Source organism: Topomyia yanbarensis, chromosome 2, assembly GCF_030247195.1.
Source record: "Topomyia yanbarensis strain Yona2022 chromosome 2, ASM3024719v1, whole genome shotgun sequence".
NCBI lineage: Eukaryota > Metazoa > Arthropoda > Insecta > Diptera > Culicidae > Topomyia > Topomyia yanbarensis.
Window position 1 is genome coordinate 382,611,072 of NC_080671.1, and position 27,994 is coordinate 382,639,065.

Here is a 27,994-nt window from a genome sequence, read left to right on the forward strand (position 1 = left end):
ATCCACCGGCACTGCGATTTCACGATCGCTGTCTGCTCGTCCGTGTACTCGGGGACCCGAGTCTTCTTCCGACAGATGATTTCCTCCATCTTGAGGGTTCGGTATGGGAGCAATGATATTTTCGGCCGGCGTCACGCAAAATCGTTCCGTCCTTGTTGTCGAACAGTTTTTCCAACGCTCTCGTCTTCTTCTTCATCATTATCTTCGTAGGACGGCAGCTATCGGCCTTCCGCTCTACGCTCAGGGCTCCTGGGATCCGGCAAACTGTACTCACGGGCACGTTTTCGTCTCGAAAGGGGTCTACTGTAAATATTTTTCCACGATGACCATGCGTTTCGTAAGACCGTTCAACACGCTCGCTGAGTGCTTGCTGTTTCGACGCCATCTTCGATTGAACTGACAGCACCCGAGCGAAAAGAAACATGGCGAAGTAATGAACTTCAATAACAACAAAAAGGCAGTCCCACGGCTCACAGAAACGAGGCTTGCTACTCCGCGAATTGACAGTTTTCGGTGACGTCAGAGAGATCGTTGAGATAAACAAACGGATTTCTCGAAAGTTGTTAATTGACAATATCTTACGGTGGAAAAAAATGGATTCTTGACTTACATTACGCCATAATTACACCAGACGCAGTTAATAATCAGTGCATCTATGTGATTATTAGCGTAAATTAGGAATTTGGCTGCATGCCATAGAAAACATATCCCACCGTAATTTTCTGTTCAAAGCAAAGGTTTTGGACATCGACATAGCTTCCTTGAGATTTATCAGGTGCCGATCATTCGTTAGCAGCAAACAATATAGGAATTCCGTGTATTTGTTTTCGGCGACGATTTGCATGACGCTCGCTCGTCAAATGTTTACACTCTAACGAGCTAGCCTAGTATACAGGGTGTTTGGTTCATGATTAAGAATCTCTCGAGGAGTGATTTACTGTCATATTTGGAGAAAAAAATCGTTCTACACATACTGTCAAATCTCAACCGTTAAAGAGTTATTAAACTTTTTGTGTAAAAAAACTTGTTTATCTTAAAACACCTCCATCTCAAAAAGTATACCTCGTATTTACAATCTTTTAATTCCATTGGAAAGGTGAGAAAATTTTCTATTGAATGGTGTTCATATCTCTCAGTTAATTAGTTTTAGTTACCTTTTAGTTGTAAAGTAGTTAAATGTTAGTGTTTTTGATAAGGTTTTGCTAAATTCAAATTAATGAATTATGATTATAGCAATATCTATTATCCAAAAGTTGGGTTGGAGGACGATTCATAATTTATTCTTCAACATAGTATTCCTATCTCTTTTCGTTTCCTTGTAATTTCACTTCCAAACTTTTCCTGTAATTGACTTGCAAGTTCTTAAAAGACTCTAATCTCCTAGGGCTTCATTGGACTGAGAAAATTTCCTTTCGATGTATGTACAGATATCTTTTAGTTAAGTGTACTAAATGACTTTTTATTAGTAAAATAACTCAAATTTTGCGTTTTTAAAGAGTTTTGAAATTATTTTAATTATTAATCAACTAAATTTATCGTCACTATTGTTCATTTGGTGCCCCTTAATATTCTCTAAAACTTGTTATTTGACACTTTTCATTTCGCTGCAATTTAATAGGTAACACAGCATGACCTCATCACAAATGTAGTGTGTTTGAAATCGTTGTTTTTGCATATGAAACGAGAGGAAAAAAAGGATTTTGCTTCGAAACTAATTGAATGGAGTTGAAGGAAGAATTGTAGAACTTGCTGAGATGCATTATTTCCATGATAATAATGGTGAAGTTTATCATTTACTATTTTAAGAGAATAACGAAAATGCTAATAATAACACTAACTTTGAACTAATTAACTTCTAAAAGAATACTAGATTCACTTAACTGAAAGGTATTAATACATTTTTCTATGCAAAATTTTCCTGGCTCGAATTAAAATAAGAAAAGGCACAATAAGTGCCATACTTTTTCAATAAGAGCTAGTATTAGTGAATATGAGATAAAAATATCTAAGTTTAATAACCCAAACACATGAAAACAAGACAAGATAAGTGTAGCATGTCAAAGAACAAATTATACAACTCTTCAAGATTAATAATTTGAATTATTAAAATGGTGATGTTAACTATTAAGATTGTCGCGAAGTGAACGAAAAATCGATCAAAATTGTTAAATTTAAAACTAATTACTGTGAAAAGATTACTTAACCTCATTAGCTGTAATTTTTGAGGGCATTTTTCAGTGGAAAATTTTCTCACCTATCCAATCGATCTAAAAAATTTGAAATACAAAGTATATTTTTTGAGTTAAAACTATTTCAAGACAACTAAGTTTTTAACGCAAAAGGTTCAATAACTTAGTAACAGTTGAGATTTCATGGTATGTGTAGAACGATTTTTTTCTCCAAATACGACAGTCAATCATCCCTCGAGAGATTTTTAACCATGAACCAAACACCCTGTTTGTAAGCCGTGGTCAGTCCTTGCAACGCTCGCAGCTTGGTTGAATTGTACGGATTAATAATATAATATATATTATATTATATAATCACCACCTTTACAAAATACATTATTTTCGTTATCTATAATAGATGTACATTTTACGGAATCAGATAGTATAGATATTGCGATTTCGGTCAGCACAACGTAAGTTATTTGCATTTGAAAACTGGGAAAATATCTGAGCAGAAATTTTTGGAAAGGGACTCCCATATTGAAACGTTAGAAGTATTCTACTTTAAAAAATCACGCTCATTACTTTAATTACAGATAGGTATTGCAATCATTCTCATTTTTTATTGAACACCCGTTATGTAATAACCTCATTTAGTTATGCAGAATTTCCAAATGGGAAAAATTTGGACAAAGCTAAATTTTTGTGCACAAGACCTTACATAAAGTATGGTTTTTTGTTTTAGTGTTTCGGATTCTCCTCGTCAGTAACCTTTGTGTCTAGTTAGACGATGTATCTAAACTAGTACCCAAATTAGCACTAAAGACTAACTCTACTAACTCGACACTCGTCTAACTAGACACCCAGTTGGTGCTAGTTACTGACGAGAAGAATCCGAAACACTAAAACAAAAACCATACTTTATGTAAGGTCTTGTGCTTTGTCCAAAATTTTCCCATTTGGGAATTCTGCGTAGTTCCAGGCGTTTGGTTCTTATACCAAAAAACAGTTTTGGTTCATATTCCTCGTTATTAGTGTTCACACAAGACGTGTGACTTTTATGATTTTAGTGTCCAACTAGTGCTAATATGGGTACTAGTTTAGATACATTGTCTAACTACCATATCTATAACAGACATAACACTATGAGGAAATTAGCGGAAATTTCTCTAAAAATATCGAACCACTCATTTTCCTAGAACACTAGCTCCACCTTTTATACACGGTCCCAAACAGTAGTTTACTAGAGTGTTACCCCTCTTGCTTGGGAACAATTTTTCACTAGTGGTCTATCCCCAGCATGCTTGTTCATATGTCAGTGGCGCCATCATCGCAAATTCGGCCATAGTCCCAGCTACAAATATATTTAAAATGACCGTCAAAGCGGACGAAGCATTTTTTTTCGAGTGTTATGTCTAATTATAGCATCCACGGAGCCATTACTGGCCTACAAAGCAATAGGGAATTACAATAGATAGACATAAATTAAGGATATTGCCATAATAGTCTTTCTTGCAGAGCTCGTATGTAGACTGATATACGAATGAAGGGCGAGTAGTAAATTCTAATTTCAAAAATGTTTAGCAATGAATTGTGTTTTACCTTAACGTTATAAATAGCCTTGTTCGTAGTGAAATGGTACACGACGTGTAGCGCATACTGAAACTAGGCTGTAACAGTTCCTCTAATTCATCGAACATACTTGGTGTTATCCTGTGGAATTCCTCCGGATCTTCAAGCCTCCCATTAGGTATGAGTATTGCTACCTGTCTCTCCACCCTGGATTGATTAGTGGGTCTTGAGCTATGTTATATTTCAGCTTACATCTTGCATTGGCCTGCTAAGCCAAACCGAATGTTTCGATTTCATTAGTTCTCATCAGCTTACAATGAGTTTCTTTTCGCTTGACTAGGGGTTTGCTCAGAAACACAAATTGTGTCTCCGTTCATTGGAGCTAGCGTCAATCTTGCGCTAGATTAGTCCATTAACTAAGTCAGCGTCGGATTCTGATGAGATGAAGTCGAAACGCAAATTCCATAACTAATTTAGTGGGTCTTGCTCACCAGCGGCGGTGATGAATCCGGTCTACATTCGATCAACTATACAACCCTTCAAGAGCCATCGCAAGACGAAGTATTCGACGCTATCTCATTAATCGTCGATTTCCAGGAGCCATTATTTGTATACATTTTAATTTGGCTTCACTTTTCGAGTGTAATGTCAGTATCTAGTTAAAAAATATTACAGCGCTATCCACGTTTATACAATTAGCTGAATTAATTATTAGAAGAAACTCGATAGGTAGTACGTAAATGTTGCTGTTCGTCTTTTACATGTAGGGCTGCAGGATGCTAAAAGATACCCAACTTCAGCACATTAATAGTGTTAATATCAATCATAGTCGACGATCCTGTATTGATGGCCATCAGAGACAATTGTAGTTTATGAGGCATCTGGAATATGGATACAGTATGAGTATTTTTCGCTCCTGTTTGCAAATTCCGTGTACTGGAATAAACTTATTAAGATAAACTTTCCTTATCGTAGAGATTTTCAAAACCTGCTGCTTACAGTCATCGATCCATATGAAACTGCAAATTGAGGTTAATCGAACGAAACGAAAAATGATTTAATAGTTTTTCTCGTTGGCCAGTCGACGAACTGGCGCCAGGAAGCATCGTTCTTAGCTTTCATCAAACGCTTCAATCGCGTTTCTAACCCCGCGTACTGTGGATATCTAGAGGGTGTTCCATCATCCCGGAAGGTTTTAGCCGCGGTGCCCTTTTCCGAGTAGACGTCTGCGCACTCTTAGTCCCATAAAGCATTCGAAATGTACTCGTTTCGTTTGAATCGCGGAGAGTCAGTTAAGGCAAAGACTTATAATCTTCCTTTGGAGAGAATACCTGTTTTGGATCAGGTCAGGTCATACGAATCATTTATTGTTTCCGATGCACGGTGGTCCAGGAAGTGAAATTAGCGGGAAACAATTGATGACGCTTAAAATAAAAACGATTTGAGATAAAAGGTTAGCATTTTCAACAAAGTTGCTCAGAATTTATTGTTCTAGAATATTTTAGTATCATTCTATCTCAACTAAAATTTGAAATAATATGAACAACTTTGACATTTTAAGGACCACCCTAAAACCGTTTCAGCCAAAAGGTGCAGTTTGTCACTCACAATAAATGTTTCTAAGACACCAAATTTCTAAAACCAAAGCATAATCAATTGTTTCGTTAATTTCGCTTCCTGAACCACTGTACGATGACCTTGGTTGGTGATTGATGCAATGATTGAAAGGTTGTCAATACCATGGGGATCCGTGATTACCTCTCACGTGCAATTTTTCTGTTGCAAAGTCGAGAGCAGACTGATAGTTATTCTAAAGCAAATGCTCGAAAGGAAAGACACATTTCTTTCGACAAGGAAGGAGGAAAATAAATTTAACCGCCCGGTTGGCCACTACAAACAGTATCACGTACCATCATTACCTGCGTTACAAAGTACAACAAAAATTGCCTACAGATAGGCTACCTTAAAATTTCTACATCAATGTAGAGATGTTACATTATTAGAAAATTGACTAACACATCGTTTATTTTTATTTAATTGATTTGAATGCTTCGAAGTCTTCGTATTCGTAAACCTGCCGTGAACAGTACTTTTGAAGATACAACCACTGTACACAACGGAAGCCAAATGGGTCTCTCATATTTAATACGTATTAAAGTGGTGTAAAATATTTTTACCCTGGCACATATGAGTATAAACATGATATAGATTGTTGAACATATTTTCACCCTAACCATCGGCTCAAAAGACACGGTGAAAATTTGAGCATTCGATTCGAGTTTTAGTTTTTCGCAAGCAGGTAGGGTTGCCACCTCTCCGGGTTTGACCTGGAGACTCTGGTTTTCGAGGGCGATCTCCGGGCCTCCGGATTTTACCTCAATTTCTCCAGGTATGGTGAGACGACGTGATTTTAAACTTTTATAGTACTGAATTTAATTCTTCTGGTGTTACGCTGCCTGCTCCTGCAGCGGAACTGTTGATCCGTGAGGAGAGTTTTACTTCTTTGTTAGAATTTCGCTTGCGACGAAGAATCCGCAAAGGATGCCGGAAGACGATGCAGTGTGCTTCACTCTTCTCTATAACGGAGAGCAATGCTCGTTCGGCTTATCCACTACAGCGAGAGTGGCTGGTGCTTTTGTATGCTTTGCGGTTAACCGGGGAAGTGAAATTCTACACTCATCTAAACCAACAAAACTATCTACTAACGCGAAAAATGTGTCTTCATAAAGCTTAATGTGAACGGAACAGAACAGTGGTGCCCATTATGCTTTGCCAATATAAATCACTCAACGCGGAATGTTAGTTAATTGGTAATTTTTACCCAGGGCTAAATTCATACCCTGGCGAGTTACTGAAGGAATGAAAAAGTTTATACTTGTTTCTTTTCATCTCAGTAACTAATAATTTCTAATTAAATTTCTGTCTGATTCAGCCTATACTCATGTTTTTTGCAGTCCATCTTAGTTCAGTATAAAAATCCGATTGAAAGCATCACTAGAGGTGGCAACCATACCCTCATTAAGGTAATAGTGTGGCACCCTTACTAATAGGATTCAAAAATTCCTATTACCTTAGTTCTACATTTGATTTAATTTTTACTTGGTTGTAAATTCCATGAACCAGTAATGGCTCTCCCTAATGATTTTTATGGCTCATGTAAAATTTGGCACACTGGAAGAAAAATGTCTACTCTTTATTGATTGACATTTATGAATCATTTAGGTAGCGGTAAAAATTCGTCATTTGATTACCGTAAAACGGGGTAAGTTTGATCAAATTAGTTTTTTTTTCAGTAACGTACGATAAGATGATTCCCTCTAACAAAATCATTGAACCAAAAAACAAACCATATTCTAAACATGTGCAGCACCTATCGGCAACGATTATTTCGTCATTTAAAGTACCTTTTACGAACACAAATTCAAATTGAAAACGATACAACTCTCATGCATCGTTTCAATCTGTTCAAACAATCCCTTTCGAATTTGTTAGCAGGAAGACAACATTGAACTAATGCTGATTAGCCTAACTAAGAATGATATTTTTTTTTGTTTCAAGTGTGTCAACGTCGACACGTAGCTCCTCAGGTTCCTGGCTGGTGAGCCATTGTGTATGGGTGCAAAGTGTACTAAGAATGTAATAGACATTTCCACAATAATGTTGATCATGAGTCATAGTTTGGAGAAATGAGAAAGGCAGAATTGCACCAATAGGTGGATTAAAATATCTTTTTTTTCTTCTTATTTATTGGACACGGTTCAATCTGTTAACATGACTGAACCGTGGGTCTTTTATGATTTTTACAATATGTAAAAAATTAAAATCAAGCTTCAAAATGTCGGTCCATTGGGTATTGTTAACGCAGCTTGCTGCTGTGTGTCGAGATACTCTTCCTTGGCGGTGAAACATTGGCTGCGTTGTCTGGCGAACCTTGGGAGTCATTTGGTCCGTCATCTCTCGCGTTTGAAGTGAAGTTATTGTTATTAGTCTGATTGGATAGTGTTGGATCAGTGCTGCCAGTGACAGTTTCAGTTGACGGTGAAAAATAAAATTTTGATATATATAAAATCTGATGTTTTCAATTGTTATGAAAAAAACATAGTCTAAATCGATAGGATAAAACAAATCGATTTAGATTATCTTCGTATACAGCAATACAGCAATTGAATAATTATAAAGGTTTCAGAAGAATTGTATTGAGCATCGAAAGGCAAAACTAAGCAGCTTCTAGTACTGCTAGAAAAGCACCTATCATTAAACAGGTTTTTCGTCATACTATGTTGCGTTTCGGCTTCGCCTCATCAGAAACCGACACTAACGTATTGTCGGAATAGATTAGCGCCGGCTTGACGCAAATCCCTTAAAACTAAAACACACTATGTGTTTCAATCAAACGACTGATCAAACGTGATGTCCCGTTAGAGCAGAAGTTCTGTTTATGCCGATGAGACACAAGTGAAGCCGAAACTTGTCTTGGCTTAGCAGGCCTATGCGAAAGCACTATGCTATATTTCACCCTAAGGAGGAAAATTTGGTAAAAACCAAAATTTCTCACTAGGGTGAAAATTTGTTGGTATAAACCAGTCTTTGTACAGGAGGGCACAAATCCTTATTTCATACTATGTTGCGTTTCGGCTTCGCCTCATCAGAAACCGACACTAACGTATTGTCGGAATAGATTAGCGCCGGCGCTAATATAAAAATATAGCATAGTGCTTTCGCATAGGCCTGCTAAGCCAAGACAAGTTTCGGCTTCACTTGTGTCTCATCGGCATAAACAGAACTTCTGCTCTAACGGGACATCACGTTTGATCAGTCGTTTGATTGAAACACATAGTGTGTTTTAGTTTTAAGGGATTTGCGTCAAGCCGGCGCTAATCTATTCCGACAATACGTTAGTGTCGGTTTCTGATGAGGCGAAGCCGAAACGCAACATAGTATGAAATAAGGATTTGTGCCCTCCTGTACAAAGACTGGTTTATACCAACAAATTTTCACCCTAGTGAGAAATTTTGGTTTTTACCAAATTTTCCTCCTTGGGGTGAAATATAGCATAGGTTTTTCGTGTTACTTGATCCCAACAGTTAGACATGAAAGGGTTGAACTGATGGTCAGTTCATGGCTCTTCACTCATCGTCGCTTTCAATTGAGTCGCAGTTGCTATTCAACCTCCTTCGTTTGATTCTGTCAAATGAAAAGATATCGCTTTCAATTGACCCAGTGAACACCAGTCAACTAAGAGTCAGCTAAGTAGTCAAAATCGTCTGTAGTCCATGGTGATTGTCTCTGGTAATAGGTAACGGAAATTGATGATGCCATGTTGCCATGTTGACATGTTGCCGGCTTCTGGTTATCACAAAACCCAGAACTGCCTCAATATGAGTGGTGGTGGTGGTCGGTAACTGACAGAAATTTATTATTGAAGCCATTTCGAAATTCATGGTGGCAGCTTCCGGTTACCATAAAACAGTTAAAACATGACGAAGGAAATTGATAATTGAGGTCATTTCAAAATTTAAGATTTGGTGATTTCGGTAAATCATTGGTGCTTTTTTCTCGAGAAATGTAAATGAAAATCCTTTTGGCCAATGAAAGTAAATCACCAAGCTTAACAGTTCGTGAACCTACGACATCTTGTTTCAAGTTCATTAAGAGCGTCAAGAATTCTAATATTTTGATCGGGAAAATAAACAATATATGTAGTTTTTTACGCATTTAGCAAAATTAGTTTTGAATAGAATTTGTGTGCTTTTATCAGAATTCTGGCAGCAAACCGGTAGTGCTCTGTTTCAGCAACGGCATCTACCGGAGGATTTCATTCCTAGGAAGATGTTTATTCGATCCGGAAGATTTTCGGAAAATCCAATATAAGTGGAAGTGGCTTGATTTTGAAAGTCATCTTGTTGTATTTTCGAAAATCGATTTATTTTATTTTGGATTTTTTAAATTCAAAATGGAATCTATGTTTCTATTTAGGTATGATGAAATGAGGACAGTTTCTAATTTGAACAGCGAAATAAATTTGATGATAGAAATGCTTAAATTATTTATTTTTTACAGATATGGAAAATAATAAATGGGATGCACCTTTTTCAAATTTTGGTTCATTCGAGCTTCCATGACATCATCAAATCGCCACAAAATTTGCTTATGAGTTTAATATATGAGAGCTTTCAAGTTGTCCCTGGGCTGCTGAGAACTGACATACAAGTAAATTTTTCAACTTGTGTAAGAAATTAAACTGTCGCTTTGAAATGATCACAGCAAATAGCAACTTGCCACTGGTCGGCACTTCCATCGGCCAGCAATCGCTACACGGGGCTTGTATGCAAACTTGGACACAATAGTGTCTCACGCATGCGAAGCTGTATGCGATGGTGATTTTCAACGTGTTTTCATTTAAATGTTTACACAGGTTTATCGGTAACATTTGTTCTAGCTTATTTGTTTGTTCTCTGAGCCCATATCGATGATGGTTTTCAGAGCCCCGTGGCAACCGAAAACCACCATTTTGGATTACAAAATATATCTAATGATCAATTACTGTTATCCCTTCACCACCATCCTTCAAATACTACCCCTTCTGATGATATTTTCTCTACTCTGTGGCAACCAGAAGCAGTCATATGATATGCTCGTGGTATGCTAACACTGAATGACTCGCATTTTTACTTTCAACCTATATTTTAGTTTGAAATCGACATTTCGCCGCACTGCGCAGCATAAACTTTACACACAGCGATGAAACGGGTGCACCTACAGGCACCTGAAATATTCGTACTCGCGGCTTAACTGCGGACGGGTTCATGTCACCACTGTCAAAAATCCATAGCGTCTACGGCTTATTGTACCGTCGAGAAGTTATAGTCATGATATTGCTCGTTTGACATGCGAAAAACGAATGATTCAGACGGACACACGGCCCTCTATTTATATTCTGCCGTATTTGATTGAGCCACTTAGGTGCATCCTATTGAGAGCTCTGCTTGAAATAGCTGTCTCATGGAATGCAATTTTTCCGTTTTTCGTTAACATTTGGATTTTACCGGCAAAAATATGACAAAAAATTGGCACCGCCAAGCATACTAAAATGTGCCGTGTCGAATAAACAATGAACGAATGAATAAAAATGAAGGATTTTCCAAACTATGTTGAGTTTCCATCAAAACTCGCTTCATTTGACGTTGTGTACTAGTTTCACTGTAGCTAGCTTTCAAACTCTCTTCTGAACCCGATCCCGTGCCTCATTGGAGGATCATTGGATATTGATAAGAGGCTCAAGGTTTCCTTTGCAGCTATGGCCAGTGGCTTTGACGTCTGGCTTGCAATGTTGCTGTTGATGACCGATACCTCTACCACCACTGACACTCCGGTTAATGATGGTACAACACATTACGAAACCTCCACCGCCGATAGCTGGCGTCGACCAAACCAGGCATTGCGCCGTATTACGCAACAAAAACACGCGTGTTTGTAGGTACAAATAAATTGGTGTAAACAGTCGAAGGCTCGAACGCGTCTGATTCGCTCACTCGCAGGAGATAAAGATAAATAAAAATATTTTCACCTACATTTCTCCTCGGCCAGTGGGGCACTGGAGCATCACCCTCTTGGGGCTTGTAGGTAGTTTTTTTTTCTTAGTTTGTTTCAACCTCAACTTCGCGTCAGTGAACCGGCACCTAACCTCATTTAGTATGTTGTTAATGATTTTGTTGTGTTCATTGTTCACTCCCTTCTATCGAACTTCGACTCGTTTATTCGCATGGCGCACCTACGCCGGGTTTATTAAAAAGAGATGTCTAGTTCAAACGGCAATAAACATGAATTTTACCGACGTCAGAAAGCATAGATGATGCTTTTTCATGCCACAATTTCAGTGCAGGACGTTCAGTCAGCGTAAGTAAGTGCCTGGAGGTTAGGGTTACCTAACCTCGGCGTATGACCGTCTGGAGGCGCAATAAGGCGTTTCGGTACAGAGGTCGGCTCTGCGAGTAGTTTTCTTCGAAGTTGTGGAATATAATAATCATAGTGTTTAATCCTATCAATGGGTTACGTGTATATTGTTACGCAAATTTCAAAACAGCTTAAAAGCAATTAGGGAAGATTCGTTGATCTCATACGATCAAGATCATTATTATTATGAACTTAAGTGTGGGTAAATTATCTTCAACATCACGTATGAGCTTTACGTCGAAACAAAATAAACATATCCATGAAAATACACCAGACCAGTTGCAATTTCAAAGATTGTGGTTACAGTAAGGATACCCGATCAGATTGAAATAACAAGATTATAATAGCATGCAAGTTTCGCAACAAGTTGTGTTATAAATTAGGTCTCATTAGTAGTTATAATAACAGAAAATTAAAACAAGTATCAACAAGGGATAAAGTGCTGATAGTTTTTTGTTATAAAATTCTGACTGTTATTTTAACTATCACTATCCTTGACCTGGTAAAACCAACAAGTTGCCGTGCGATCAATTAATAAATTACAAATTGCAATTAACAAGACCAGATTTATAACACAACTTACTACTAAAATTGCATCCTATTATAATCTTGTTATTAAAGTCTGATTGGGAGACGTTTGCAGGTGACTGAAGTGGGAAAACGGTCGTTCTATGAAACAAAAATTCTAGTTAGTTATTACGTATCGTATTCATATTACATATCGACCGCAAGCGTTTTTAATTCTTGATTACTGGCCACCACGTAGTTCTTTGTTTGAACACAGATTTTTTTTGTGGGGGAAATTTATAGGTAATGTGTGAACACTGTTATTTGTTATGCTATATGACATATCAATAACGTTGTCGCTTTACTACAAGGGAAAAATAAATTCTAGTATATTGGGTTATTTGCAGCGCCACAATAACTTATGTTAAAATCCTACGTTAACTTTCGAATTTAAATATATTGTAAAATATATAAATATATGTTTGCATGCAGTTGAATACAAGCAAACCAAAATACTTAAATTTAGCTGAATGTAATTATTAATTATTATTAATTAATAACATTTTAGCCTTTGCTCTCGAATTAAAATTATCTAATCTATGTACGGGAGATGGGAATCGAACCCAAATCGGCCACGAACCAAACGCGTCTCTTACCAGCTACGTCTTTTCGACCTACAATGGTTCCATTTTGCATATGAACGATGCTACTTCATTAAAAAGAATTTACACCCAATCCACGATCTTAGTACATATTACTACAGAATTCTGTTCGAGTAGGCTGCCATCATTAACAGTTTCTAATTCTGGCAATTTATAAGATTCTCGATGTTCAAGCGCTGTCTCTAAGTTTTGAATCATGTCTACTTCAGTGGCGGGAACTGACATACGTCTACCATTATATCGTCTAATTCAGAAATATTAGTAAGCCAAACCATGATCACTTTTATTACGGATAGAACCGAATCGACCAATTTTCAGTACACATAATCATTATCGTGAAGCGATTCGCGTGTGCTTGGCAATCCAACCAGCAAACCGTGAAAAGCATACAGAGGCGCGCGAGTGGACGTTGACTGAAGTCCAAATATGTTATTTAGCGAATTTCAACTGCCGTTGTGCTGTGCTGATGTAGGGATGATCAACAATCAAATGGTTTGAACTCCTTTCTATTTTTCTTAGATTGTGGTGATTTACTATTTGATTTTTGCTAAATCAAAATTAGTAAGATGGGGAGAAGATTTTCTTTAAACTAGGAATAAACTTTAACGGTCTCGTTTTGCATGAGAAAAAAATTGAGTTTATTTGAAATTAGAAGGAATAATTTGGTTTTCTAAAAATAAATAGGTGATTTTAAATATTAATGACGTTGGAGAGATAATTAGATTTTTTATAACGGAATACATTTTCAGCATAACATAAATACACTGAAATTTAAATAATCTGGGAATTCAACTAGTTATTTCTCCAACGATCCTTTGTTATAGATAAAGGAGAAATAAATGGACGTTAATGTAGGTAGGGTAGTTTGGTTCCGATGCTGAGTGGTAAAAAACACATATTGGTGGGTAGATGTTGATGGTGTAGAATTCGATGTGGTTGGTTTGTGTGACGGTGTTATATAATGCCTTGGACATCATTGTGTTCGCACTATCCAGCGATAGAACTTGGTAGCGCTACACGATGTTTAGCTACACAGGGGAATTGTACCAGTACTTTCTTGGATTCGTTCAACTGAGAATTAGCTACAAAATCCTCCAAGACCAAACAACATGCTCAATGTTCTTCAATCAGTAATTGAAAAACATTGAAATTGAATCAATAGACTTTCAATGTCTATGTCTGCTTCTGCGTAAGTAAAATTTGAATATTAGTTAGCAACCAATTGTTTAGGAGAAACAGGATTTTTTTACATTTCTTATAAAAGAAATTTAAGGAAAAAAACTCAAACTTTTCTCGAGGCCCGGATGGCCAAGTCTTATATACCATTTGATTGAGCTCGACGCAGTGGTGTAGTAAGACATTTTTTCAGGAGGGGGGGGGGATAATAAAGGGCGAACACGAAATTATTGCGACACATTCAACAGGGCATAACTTTGTTACCATTGGGTAAAAATCAACCAAATTTTGCACACTTTCTCATTGATGTGTATTGTTTACATGCTGTCAAACTCGAACTCGTGTTTTTCGATTGAACGAAAATGGAGGTGAACCAACGCGAGTCGAGAGAACAAATTCTTTCCAAACACCTGGAATTTCCTGACCTGTCGCACCGGCAGTTGAGAAAAATGGTGAGCAATCACCATTCAACCGTCTCCAGAGTGTTGAAGCGGTTCCAGGAGCGGTTGACGTTGGACCACGGCAAAGGAGCTGGAAGAAAACCGAGACCGGAGAACAAAAGGACGGAGGGAAAGGTGAAGCGAATGATTAAAGCAAATTCTAACGTCTCAAGCCGTGATTTGGCTAAAAAGATAGGCATGTCGCAGAACTACGTCCAGAATGCAAAGAAGAGAGCTGGACTACATACATATAAGGTACAGAACTTCCAAAACTGCGATGAGCGACAACAATCGACGGCTAAAACTCGGGCACGGAAGCTCTACGAGAAGATGCTGACAAAATATGGCTGCTGTGTGATGGACGACGAAACGTATATAAAAGGCGATTTTAAGCAAATTCCGGGGTTGGAGTTTTTCAACGGCAAGAGAGGGATTCCATGAGAAACCGGCCGACCGCAAAATATGACCATCGTCGATTCGCACGAAACTTTGCAGGTGTGTTCGCTGTATGAATCTCCATGATATTCTCTGGCAATTGGAATATTTTGATACAAGGGTAATTTTTCAAAAGGGCGTAAACGTTTCTACGTGTATGAATTTCAAAAATTTTTTGTTCGATTGCTGTATTTTATACAGCAAAACTATCTGAGAACAAGTTACAGGGAATGAATACTTCTGTCCGAAAAAAATATGCACTAAAAAAAATGTGTCATTTTTCAAAAAAACAAAAATTTATGATAAAAATTTAAATTGCGAAAAAACCCATTTTTTTAATATTTTTATATTTTGTTACCAAAAACCTAAAGAGCAAAGAAACATTTTGATTGTGATTGCATGATGGAGAAAAAATCGGTAAAATAGTTTTTCTAACAATAACTTCGTACATGTTTTTAAATTTCATACTAATTGACATACAAAATTGTAATTTTATTACAGAATATAATTCTAAGCACCATTTAAAATCAAAATGCATTTAACAAAAATCTTCCAAAATGCGATAGATTTCGAGATATTTGAAATTTTGCTCCTTCAAAAACAATTAATTCGTTTAATTATGCTCTTTTAAAAAGTTATTCGCGTTACCCCATCAAAAATGTCATAAATTTAATGTTTATCATTTTAAAGACGTAAAAGCAACTTTTTTAGTGCATTTGGATCCTGGAGAAGCTTTCAATAAAAAAGTTTTCCTAACAACAACTTTTGATATTTTTTTTATAATTCTTACTATTTGCAGTCAAAAATACAATTTTCTTTTTGAATATGATTCTAAACGCCATTTTAAATCGAAATGCTCTTAACAAAAATTTTCTAAAATGTAGTAGTTCTCGAGATATTTTAACTTTTGTTTTAACAACACAATTATTTTGTTTTATTACGACCTTTTCATAAGTGAGTCGCGTTTCTCCATCAACAATAATAGGTTTTTCAAAAGGCCCGTGAACTTTCGTGCAACTTTCTCTTTGACATCAAGGCGATATTGTAAACCATTTGAAAGTTACATGAAAGCAACCAAAATATATTTCAACCATAGGGTCTGTTGATTAAACTATATAGCTGAATCATATGTTGGTTGTTTTCATGTAACTTTAAAATGTTTCACAATATCGCCTTGATGTCAAAGAGAAAGTTGCAGGAAAGTTTACGGGCCTTTTGAAAAATCTATTATTGTTGATGGAGAAACGCGACTAACTTATGAAAAGGTCGTAATAAAACAAAATAATTGTGTTGTTAAAAAAAATTAAAATATCTCGAGAACTACTACATTTTAGAAAATTTTTGTTAAGAGCATTTCGATTTAAAATGGCGTTTAGAATCATATTCAAAAAGAAAATTGTATTTTTGACTGCAAATAGTAAGAATTATAAAAAAATATCAAAAGTTGTTGTTAGGAAAACTTTTTTATTGAAAGCTTCTCCATGATCCAATTACACTAAAAAGGTTGCTTTTACGTCTTTAAAACGATAAACATTAAATTTTTGACATTTTTTGATGGGGTAACGCGAATAACTTTTAAAAAGAGCATAATTACACGAATTAATTGTTTTTGAAGTAGCGAAATTTCAAATATCTCGAAAACTATCGCATTTTGGAAGATTTTTGCTAAATGCATTTTGATTTTAAATGGTGCTAAGAATTATATTCTGTAATAGAATTACAATTTTGTATGTCTATTAGTATGAAATTTAAAAACATGTACGAAGTTATTAATAGGAAAACTTTTTTACCGATTTTTTCTCCATCATGCAATCACATTCAAAATGTTTCTTTTCTCTTTAGGTTTTTGATAACAGAATATAAAAAATTAAAAAAATGGGTTTTTTTGCAATTTTAATTTTTATCATAAATTTTTGTTTTTTTTGAAAAATGACACAACATTTTTTTCAGTGTATATTTTTTTCAGTGTATATTTTTTTCAGACAGAAGTATTCATTCACTGTAACTCGTTCTCAGATAGCTTTGCTGTATAAAATACAGTAATCGAACAAAAAAGTTTTGAAATTCATACACGTAGAAACGTTTACGCCCTTTTGAAAAGTTGCTCTTGAGTCAAAATAATTAAATAAAGTTCTATGTGGTCGACAAATTTAAGAAGAAGAAAATGTCGAAGTTCGCCTCCAAATATCTCATTTGAGGAGTGAGCCTTTCGTGACAAAGAGCACAGTAAATGGCGAGATCTACAAATCTGAGTGCCTCGAGAAGCGCCTTTTGCCGTTCTTGCAGCAGCACGACGAAGCTCCGCTATTTTGGCCAGATTTGGAATCATGCCACTATTCTAAAAGTGTCATGGAGTGGTATGAGGCCAATTCTGTCCATTTTGTCCAGTACTGGGCAATGATGAAGCGGGAACTTCGGAAGAGCAAGAAGACAGTCAAAGACGAGAAGGACATGTTAAGAAAATGGAAAAAAACTGAGAAACTGGTACCGGATGACACTGTAAAGACTTTGATGGAGGGCATCAAGCGAAAATGCGGTCAATTTTACACTCAAGGCTCCATCGATTAACTTTTCTTTTGATTTTTGAAGTAAATATATGTATAAAACTACCCTAAAATTTTGGTTTGTTTTAAACATTATAAGAAAATTGGCATGACATTTTCGGTGTCGCAATAATTTCGTGTTCGCCCTTTACCATTCGACAAATCGTGTAGCGGGTTCCCTGCTGCGGGTAGAGCAGAACTACCAAAAGCGAATCCAAACGCAAATACTAGGGACAGAATGCACCAACTCAAATCAAAAGAACGTGTGTTGCTTAAATCAATAAACATGTATTATTCCCATCTTTGCTCTTCCATACATCTTATTCCTTTCTACTTGTTTTCTCCTTTCTACTCTATTTCTACTACTTCTTTCCGATGAATGCCTCTACCATGGCTTCTTTCTTCTTACTTCCTCTCTTCTACTATGCTTACACCTTAACCTCTTCTCATGCCTTTTTTTCTTCTTCCTACTGCACTCTTTTTACATTTTACTACTCACTATTCCGCCATTTTCCTCTCGCTCACGCTCCTGCACGTCGTTCGCGTTCCTGTATTACGTTCGCGCCGACTGCTCGTTGTTCGCGCTCCTACACCACGTTCGTGCCGACTGGCGGCCGTTAAAACTTTTCACTCTCATCCGATCGGTTCGTTCGTCGATCGTGACCCTTGCACACGTGCAGGGCCGTCGAGAGCTGCGTCGGGCCCCAGGGCTAGTATCACTGCCGCGCCCTTTTGCCTTTAGTTCAGCATGAGTTAGTACCTCTTCAGCCATGGGGACTTGTGAGTCCATGGTTTCTATTAGTCTCTGGTTGACTCACATTGCCACATCCACAGATAGCGTGCCAGACAGGTAAATGTCGATAGCTTCCTAGTTCGTGTATTCGCACCTCGTTTGTGTCATCGCCTATATATACAGAGTTACTGACTTCATGTTGCCACATCTAACGATAAATTTCGATCTATTTTTTCAAAACAAACTCTTCTGCTTGATTGATGGACTGGAACATAATCAGCACACTATGACTAACATGGTGAAATTGTGAGGTTAAACATTGGCCATCTTTAGCTCCATTTGTACTTTTAATAAGAGATCTTAAGGAACGTCTCGAAAGATATACAGGAATACAGTTTGACCACAATAGTTCACTTTCTGCTTATAATCGTCACTCATTGTTTTCGACATAGTGGGTTGGAACACGATATTTTGCTTCTACTGTGCAGACAAAGCATCACAAGGATTGATTTATTTGCTGGTAGCGGTGCAGCAGTTTTTAGCTTTCGTTGTAAGCAAGATAGCAGATGCAGCTCGAATTTCTTATTCAAAAATATTAAATTAAAAAAAAATTTCAATTTACTTAAGTTTATCTCATATTGAATTCAAGAAAACCGTTTCTAATCGTAAATTTTATGCAGGTTTCGTTAATAAACAATGTGACATGTCTAACATGTAGGAGTCGGTTTTGATATGCTGTGAAAATGTGTAGGACCCGACAATAAAATAGACACAGAACGGAGTAATCAGGCGCAAATTAAACAACTGCGAATATAGCGGGCAACCGACTATTGCTGCTGTTGGCTGAACTGAACTGATTTGATTTCTTTATTTCGCGCATTATAATTGGGGACATCCCATTGGTGATGCCAAAAATCACTGTTCTATCTCAACACAATGCATTCCTTGAACGTGCTTTATAGCACAATACAAAAATATAAAAATTATCCATTTTAATCACCGGTTGATTAAGATCAGTCTACCTTCTCATCTCGCCCAGAATAGAAGCTAAAAATCGTTCCCCTATAGATACACGGCAAAAACGACTGCAGACGAATTGTGTTGCTATTATTTTTTGGAAATGTTCTGTAAGACCAGCTACTCGGGAAGTAAAACAATTACTAAACGTGCAGATTGTGCTCAATCCGGGAGAAGTAAACACCCTGCAAATGCACCAGATCAAACATTAAAAAACACCGTCGTTTGTTACGCGGAATAACGTGCAGCACACCAATGAAAGCTGCAACGTTTACAACATCATTCACGATGATGCGCTTACATGAATTATATTCACATACCCCTGACATCATGACTAAAAAATTTATATCAAGGTACGGAGAACTAGCCTCCATAACAGCTAAAACTACGCGTTTTCCCGTGTGTCCCTAACGTTGTTCTTGTGGTGAGAATGCTTCCGTACAAACCAACTCCTTAATCGTAACCATGGATCAACTGAAAATGGGACTTTTCATCAGACAACACTGGTTATGCACCCATGCTAGATTCCTATGCACGAATTCTGCAAAAAGACACTGCACAACAGAAAACATTGTGCAAAAGCGGCTAAGAAAAGCCCACCTACTATAACCGTAAACATCTCACTATAATCTTATGCCAAACTACAAACGGATACAAAACCAATATCTACGGATCTGACAGGAACAAATATTCACTCAATAACAATCGCGCCCAGTACCTCCAAGCCAACAACCGGCACCACCAGCGAAGAAGCTTACGTAGAAGAGGACGAATGCGTTTGTCCGTGCGCTCGTATTCCTGTTTGATGTTCTATTGCTTTCTTCGAAAATACTTTGAATTGGCTTCTCAATATTTTGTAGTATATTCTGTCGGTTCAAGCAATAAAACTCGCTTTTTTATCTTGTGCAAAAATTAGACAACTAAGAAGACCCTTAAGAACGTTTGTTTTAACAAATGTCAACTATCAAATAAAGTTTTCATTTTTTTAAACTTTCATTATATAGCATTTTAATAAGGCGAATAATAACAAAAAATTACTATTACTATTTTTATTGCTCTTCTATGAATACCGGATGTGTTCGCCCATCTTCCGGGTAAAAACGCGGGCCCCCAAATACGACCCGGACCCCAGGGCAATTGCCCTGGCTGACCCCCCCCCCCCTCTCGTAGGGCCTGCACACGTGGGAAATACACAGCCGCCTCTATTGCTGGTAAACTTCCGTCGAATCTTGCTTCGGTAATCCTGACCGGCTAGGGAAACACCAAAATGCTGCAAGACAATAACGAAAAACCTGCTTTAATCCACCTAGCGGTACAATTGTGCCTTTCTCAATAATAAACACGAGAATTTTTGCGTTGTTTATAATCATTAAAAGATTTCAAATGTACATATTAAATTTTTGCTATACATGACATGACAACTATATACAAGAAAAGAAATAATTATTCGAGTTCTAAAATTTTGCAAAAGAAAAAACAGCCACGGTAATATTGAATTGAAAAAGGTGCGAAATCAACAAAGTCCCAAAAAGTCGATATATATAAAAAAAATCGAGATAACATGACATCCAGAGATGGGTAAGAAAACCAACCGGTACGTACATTGACCGGTGCGGTTGACAAAATCTCAACACGTGGAAACGAGTGATGCACGTCGTATTCGGTTTTGATTTCGTTCACACGGTAAACGAAGTCAAAACCTCCACCGAGTCTCAGTTTCTAAAACCAAACCGAGTCACTCAGCACCGTTTACATGTGTGCACGAGTTTCTACTTTTGTTGATGTATTCTTAGCAGCGGTTTCGGTTCGGCTTTAGAAAACCGAACCTGTTTTTTTTCTATACACGGTGCTGCGGTTAAAATAAGAAGCAGTAAATTCGTGTGCAGTGCTGCCGAATAGACAACTGAATTGAGTTCAATTAGTTGTTGAGAGTCAATGGGGCAATATCGAAATGGCTGGTTCTGAGCAGTTGTTAACAGTTCAACAATTGATGTTTGTTTCAATGCTGAAAACCAAGATGGCGTACACCAAACTAAAAACCGCTACCTTGTCTTGGCGAATAATTGCATGAAACCGAGAAATGTAGATATGTTTGATTCGGCAAAGTTGTCTAGAGCATAGAAATTGATGTTAATGTCAAAATATTGATTGGAATTAATGAAAACAATGAAATCAGCGAAGTCAATGAAATAACAAAAACAATAAAATCCATTAAATTAATGAAATCAATAACTTCTCATGCATTCAAAGAGGCCTATTGTATTTATATCGCCAATAGTCGTATCAATGAAATCTAATCCATGTCTGGTTGTCCTTGTCAGGCGATTCTCGAATAATCTCGATCACATAGTCACACTACGTATACATATATCCTTATTATTACTGTATGGCGCATCGTATTGATACATATATCCTTGCACAGAGGCAATTGCGTGTATGTGTGTGTTATTCACATATGGTAAGCAACTCAGACACAAGTGGGGGGAAACTCATTGTTAAACGATTAGGTCCTTATTTACTGAGTACCGGTAAAACATATTTCGGTATTGTTGCTGCTACTTTACATCATTTTGACACATTATGGAGGTCCTCTAGAAGGTTTGGTCGCGAACATTCGAGTTAAGAGAAAACTACTGAATTATTCAATTACTAAAAAAACTTAATTTATTGAGACAGCAACCAACTAACGAATAGCAAGAATACTTTCATTTAATAGGCCGCCGTTGGAAACTAAGTTTCTTTAAGGAATAAATGTTTCCGGCGATATACATCGATGTATGCATACAAATCTACTGCAGAACAATCAAATTTTAAAAAATGTTGCGCAAACATTCAAATGAAAAAAAAAATTATTCACATTGTAACCAATCACGAAATTGTCTGTCTCATTACAACAAAACATATAAAACGACCTTCAATCATTAATGTGGATATTGGTCCATACTGTAACCATGCTAGTTGTTAAATCATCATGAATAGGCCATAATTTTTAATATAATTCCGACATTTTGAATTTCTAATTTACGATGCAATTCAAGTTTCGTTTCTTTGGAATTTTATTCCTATTTAAATATGCATGCTTTTAAATGCTAAATCGTTGTGAAAAAAACACCATATTGGGATGCAAAAAGCCGACGAATAACAATTTTAAATCTCTAGACAACTTTTTGATATCAAAAATACCCTTGTTTCATGATTTTTTATCATTAAAACATTATTGAATGTCAGTAGTATTGATTATAGCTCGCCATACCAGATTTTAAATGACGGTAGGCAGGGATCTGCTATCTTAGATATAAAAATAGCCGAGACTATTAAATTTCCTTTTACTTTCGACTTCCCATACCAAACATATTCATATTGCAAACTTCCTGATGATAATCATTATGAAAATGTCGCAATATTGAGTTAAGGAACGCCATTTATGACAACGCATATAATTTATTTGAACGGACAGATGTCTGAAGACATTTTTTCAATTACCGAAAAGATACCTTATATTATACCCAAAAGAAATTTGTTTGGAATTCGTAATAAAAATACCAGCAGCACTAGCTTAGCCGATAAACATCAACCCGAATACACAACCGCAACACAACTGAAGTTTGGTTTCTTTATTCTCGTATTTCCTTCCCATACTCGTTCATCGGTAGGGTGGATGTACCAATACTTAAGAAAAACTTTACTTAACTAATTTCGGTTCCTATTGTTGCAAATCCCATTGATATCTTATGGGACTTGCAACTATAGGTACATTAGATCAACTATAGGTGCAAGGGAGCTCAAAATTCGAAGTAATAAATTTTTTCAATAGTTATTTGAGCAAATTTCATGGATAACAGTTTTATTGTCGCACAATTTTAGTGCGATGAATCGATAAAGAATATTTGTTGATAGTTAGTACCTTAGTAAGGCGTACAACCCACTACTGCAACTATTGGTACACCTCAACTATAGGAACACGGTGCTGTGTAAACGAAACTCGGTTTGGTTTTCGTGTCTCGTTGAAACACAACCAGCGGTAAGACCACACACAATGTAAAGGAAACACAAACATGTGTGGAAATTTGGTTTACCGTACCGGTACTCAACCGGTATTTTCCCACCTTTGATAACATCTCGACGTTTCATGCATTTTAAAGATGTTTGGCATCAAAAATACGAATTCGAAAAAAAAAAATGAGTTCCGGCTTATCTGGGAATTTCATATGTGACCGGACGGTTTAGTTTATATTTCCGGACCCATATAAGCGATCGAAATTTTATAGACATCTGTATGGATATTATAGCTATCATTTGGGACTAAGTTTGTGAAAATCGGTCCAACCATTTCCGGGAAACTGATGTGAGTTCGTTAATTTTGAAAGATGGTCGCTTTTCCCGGGCACTTCCGAAACCGTCTATGGTGGTCAATGTAGTCAACGAAAGTCTGGTTGGCCGTTGGTGACCTAGAACTGCAAATTTAAGTTGTTTGAGACACATTTTAGCGAAATTTTTACCTTTTTTGCTTTCATCGGATTATTGGTTTGAATCACAATTCGCTATGTGATCGCACGCCACAACCCGTAACGCCGGAACCGGAAGTTGGATCGGAATGAAATTTAATAGCCATTTACGGGGGCGCAACACCTTTCATTTGAGACTAAATTTGGATAAATCGGTCTAGCCATCTCCGAGAAACCGATGTGACTGTTATTCTGAATTTGGATACTTCCGCCGGGGCTTCCAGAACCGATGATGGTGGCCAAAGAGACATTGAATGGATGTTTGTGACCTAATACTACAAATCGAAGCAGTTGTGGTCATATTTTGGAAAAAAATTTCACCTTTATACATTCATTGCAGAATTTATTAAAATCGACATTTTCTGCGTGATCGTACCCATCACCCTGTAATTCCGGAACCGGATGTCGGATCCATTAGAAATTCAATAGCAAGCCTATGGGAACGTTGTACCTTTAATTTCAGACTAAGTCTGTCAAAATCGGTTTAGCCATCTCTGAGCAAAATGAGTGACATTTTTGGTCACATACACGAACACAGACGCACATACACACATACATACACACGCACAGACATTTGCCGAACTCGACGAACTGAATCGAACGGTATGTCACTCGACCCTCCGGGCCTTCGTTAAAAAGTCGGTTTTCAGAGCAATTGCAATACCTTTCTATTGAGAAAGGTAAAAAGACCATTAGTCCTCTGCGTTTCGTTTCACTTCCGCTAACTCACCCTTCCGAAAGGGGTCTTTGCCACTCTGCTTCCAGAGGATCTTCCCTGGGTATTTCCAGCCTGGCGTCGTTCAAACACTGGAAGTTGAAGGGCTTTAAACGGACTTTTATAATACCTCCATTTTGCTAATCTCGACCAATGTAGTATACATATACCTCATTGAATCTCGACGAGACCGTGCCGAACCAGCTGTCCGACGGCGGATGCTAGTCGTGTTTTGATCCAGTGAAATGCGCGCTCAAACTTAAAACTTTTCCAGCCAACTTCAACGGCATCGTTTGAGCCTGGCGTCGCGACGTTTGTGTTCTGGAAGTTGAACAGCTGTATGTGCGGTATTGTGGTGGTCGCATTTTGCTTACCGGTTCGATGTCCCCTCGAGCCACTTGCGGGAATCAATTAAATCCGAACACGGTCTAATTCGCTGACGGCGGATGCTGGTCGTGCCAGAATTTGCGTTTCGACTTTGTCTCAGCAGAATCCTATTCTAACTTAGCGACAGGACTTATTTCTGAGCATCCTACGGTATGTCCTGCAAGAAAAGTGTTCTGATTAAGCTGATGAGAATTACCACCTTTTTCTTGCGGGACAACACGTTGGGCTAGCTCAGAATCGCAGTTTCGTTTTTTGGAGCTAGCGTCAATCCGTTGCTGACTTAGTCCTGTCACTAAATTAGTGTCGGATTCTGATGAGACGAATTCTGAAAATGATGTTTCATCACGGTAAGTGAACCTATTGCAGGCATTTTTATCGGAATTGATGTACATCTTAATAAAATAGGGTTGAAGCACGCCACTTTGATAGAAAATCATAGGAATTATGTGTGCTCTACAATCAGTACATCATCTGCAGATAATGATTTCTGTACTGCGTTTGCTGAGGGAAAGCATTATCTGTACGTCCCTTGCATGTTTATAATCATATAAAGTTTTTAAACAACCCTACGTCACCGGTATCGTACATCTTTCCTTTCGTAGCGCACATGCAGCTTTTCCCTAGCGGTGGAGCTGCTGGGAGTTGCAAGTTGGCGGCAAGCGCACGATGGCAACTAGCATGAGACGTTCAATGAATATTTTGTGTTTATTACTACATCGACTATCCGCGGAGCCAGACGTGTGCCAGTGCGAATCTAGGAATTGAATGGTAGTCAAAAAAGAGACCAAGCGTGTAACAACAACAACAACAAGTGGCGGGTTTAAAACTGCAAGTGAACTGTTCCTGCGCTTCACAGTATTATCTAAAAGCTGCAAGTCCTCTTTGCGTAATCGGTGGAACTGGAAATCAATGCTTGAACAGCATCTTACATACCATCTAGCAATAGCATCTCATAAAACATCCGGCCTGTGAACGGGTTTGTACCTGCGTGGTTCAACTAGTGGAAAACTTGGAAGCGAAAAATTTCGCAAGTTGCACATACATAAGAATCTCATTGCGTAAACTTGCTTAGTTTGCGGTCGCACAAACGGCAAACAGTGTGACAGTGACAGAACTTTGGCTCCGATTGGGTCGTACTAACAACTCCGAAATAAAAAAACGGTAGAAGCTCCGAGCAAGTGCTGATTTATACATGCCTTCTCCGTACCAGTGCCAATTGTGCCGTGCCACCGCATAGTGAATGTTGTGCAACCTCGCCGTTTGTAGCACAGTTTGTTCAAGAGCATAAGCGCAACTGGACCGTAAGTGTGGTAAGGTGCGCGCTAGCGGTGTAGTGAGATAAATCTAGAAGATTTCTAGCCCACTCAGCTGTGGGCGCCAGGCCAAACAAAATCTGCTGGAACCGGCTAAAATTGTTCAGTGTTGATCATGAACGCGGTTTCGATACGGCAAATGTTGACCTCCTCGGTCTCGGTGCTGCTGGGGTCGAGTTTGGTGGTGGTGGTGGTGCCGTTGCTGCTGCTGGGAGTTTCAACCACCGTGCAGGCCAAGGAAATCATCATTCGCAATAAGGATTTTCCGCAGTTGAAGGAGAAACGTAAGTTCCAGCGAACTTGCTATCAATGAAACGGTTTAAGAGTAATTACCTCAATCTGGCTGATAGATGTCATAAATTCTAAACGAATGTACGTTCCATTAGAAATTTAAAACTATGTATAACTTCGATATAACTGGTGCTCTTCGAAGAAAATAGTTCACTAGAGCATTGTTTTGAAAATATAATATGTGTACCTTCTAGAACATAAAAACCTGCTTTTATTCACCTAGTAAAGCAATTGAATACTAACTGGATAGTTGGATATGTTCATTACAAATTTTTTTATGTATATTACATTGTTATTACACATCGCATCTATATAAAATCAAAATCAATTTTGGAGTTTTGAAAATGTTGCAAAAAAGAAACTGTTTTGGCCATGAGAACCATCAGAAACAGTGACCGGGCGATTTGTGACTTGGCCATCCTGGTCTGCTGGTGAAAGAAGAAAGGTTCTGTTCGTACCACGGACAGGAGGGATTCGTTACGACATAGCATAATTTCTGGCATCGCTCTACAAACAAAATGTCGTTTGCGAAATTTTTGCAACAGCCGCTTAATTTTTCAGATATGGGGGTAACACTATTGATAAAAACGCTTTTAATCCACCCAACAGAGTAATGAGACATCTCCAATAACTCTCTCCTCGGACATTATTTCAATTGAGAACGCATAAAACATAATTTTTCGCGATATTTTTTATGACACATACTACATGTAACAGTAGCAGTGCGCAGTGAAATGATCACTTCCGTAGAAATCTTGGAAGTGCAATCAAATCAACGGTATAGCGAAAGAATGTGACATTTATCTAAAATACACGGACAATCGAATGATTACTAGTGCTTAGTGAATAAAATATCTAAGTTCTTCAATGCATTATTAATTAATTGAAATTCTGTTCGACTTGTACCTAAAATTACAAGAATTAATTATTTATATAATATTTTTGAACACCTTGTTTAAGTGAACAAAGCAGACAAAAACTAAATTTAAAATTCAAATGTTTTCTATGTAGTCAATAAATCATCGAACAGATTTTCAAATAGGTGTATGCCACCTTGCTATGAAAGGATTGTTTAGTAAAGTTTTGCTATCTAGGTTAGTGAAATCGATAAAAATACTTAAACTTTCTCGATGCACAACATACATATAATATCGGTGGATGCCCGGTTGAGCAAGTATGCATCGAAAATGACCTTGGAGTTCTATTGGACTCACAGTTTTCGTTTAGAAATCACTGCTCGAGCAACATTGTTAAAGCAAACAGAAATCTGGGTTTTAGAATCAGTGCTACCAACGGCTTTCCTTATTCATTCTACACTCTTGTGTTTGCTATGCTTTTGAAACTGGAGCAAGGGTGGCAAAAAATCAATACTGAGGCTCGTTTTCCGATTTCGATCAGCTCCAAGAGCAGATATAATCGACTGATTCCTTCAACCCTAAAGTGAGGCTCACTTACTGATGGACTTCCCGCCCATCACTGAACGATAGAAAATAACGATCATAGAGGGATAGAATTAATACATCGCTCACGCATCGCTTGTCGTGCCATCAGTAGATGAGTTGTAAATGTATGGCTCA

General features: G+C 37.5%; 1 protein-coding gene across 1 annotated transcript in view; it reads left to right on the forward strand.

The window, feature by feature from the left end:
* The window catches only part of LOC131680794 (uncharacterized), a 61,388-nt gene that overhangs the window by 21,831 nt on the left and 11,563 nt on the right, over positions 1 to 27,994 (forward strand). Inside the window, exons 7-9 of the mRNA XM_058961504.1 lie at positions 11,036 to 11,213; positions 25,979 to 26,114; positions 26,224 to 26,410. Of these exons, the coding sequence (XP_058817487.1) occupies positions 11,036 to 11,213; positions 25,979 to 26,114; positions 26,224 to 26,410 (501 nt within the window). The remainder of the gene's footprint in view (positions 1 to 11,035; positions 11,214 to 25,978; positions 26,115 to 26,223; positions 26,411 to 27,994) is intronic.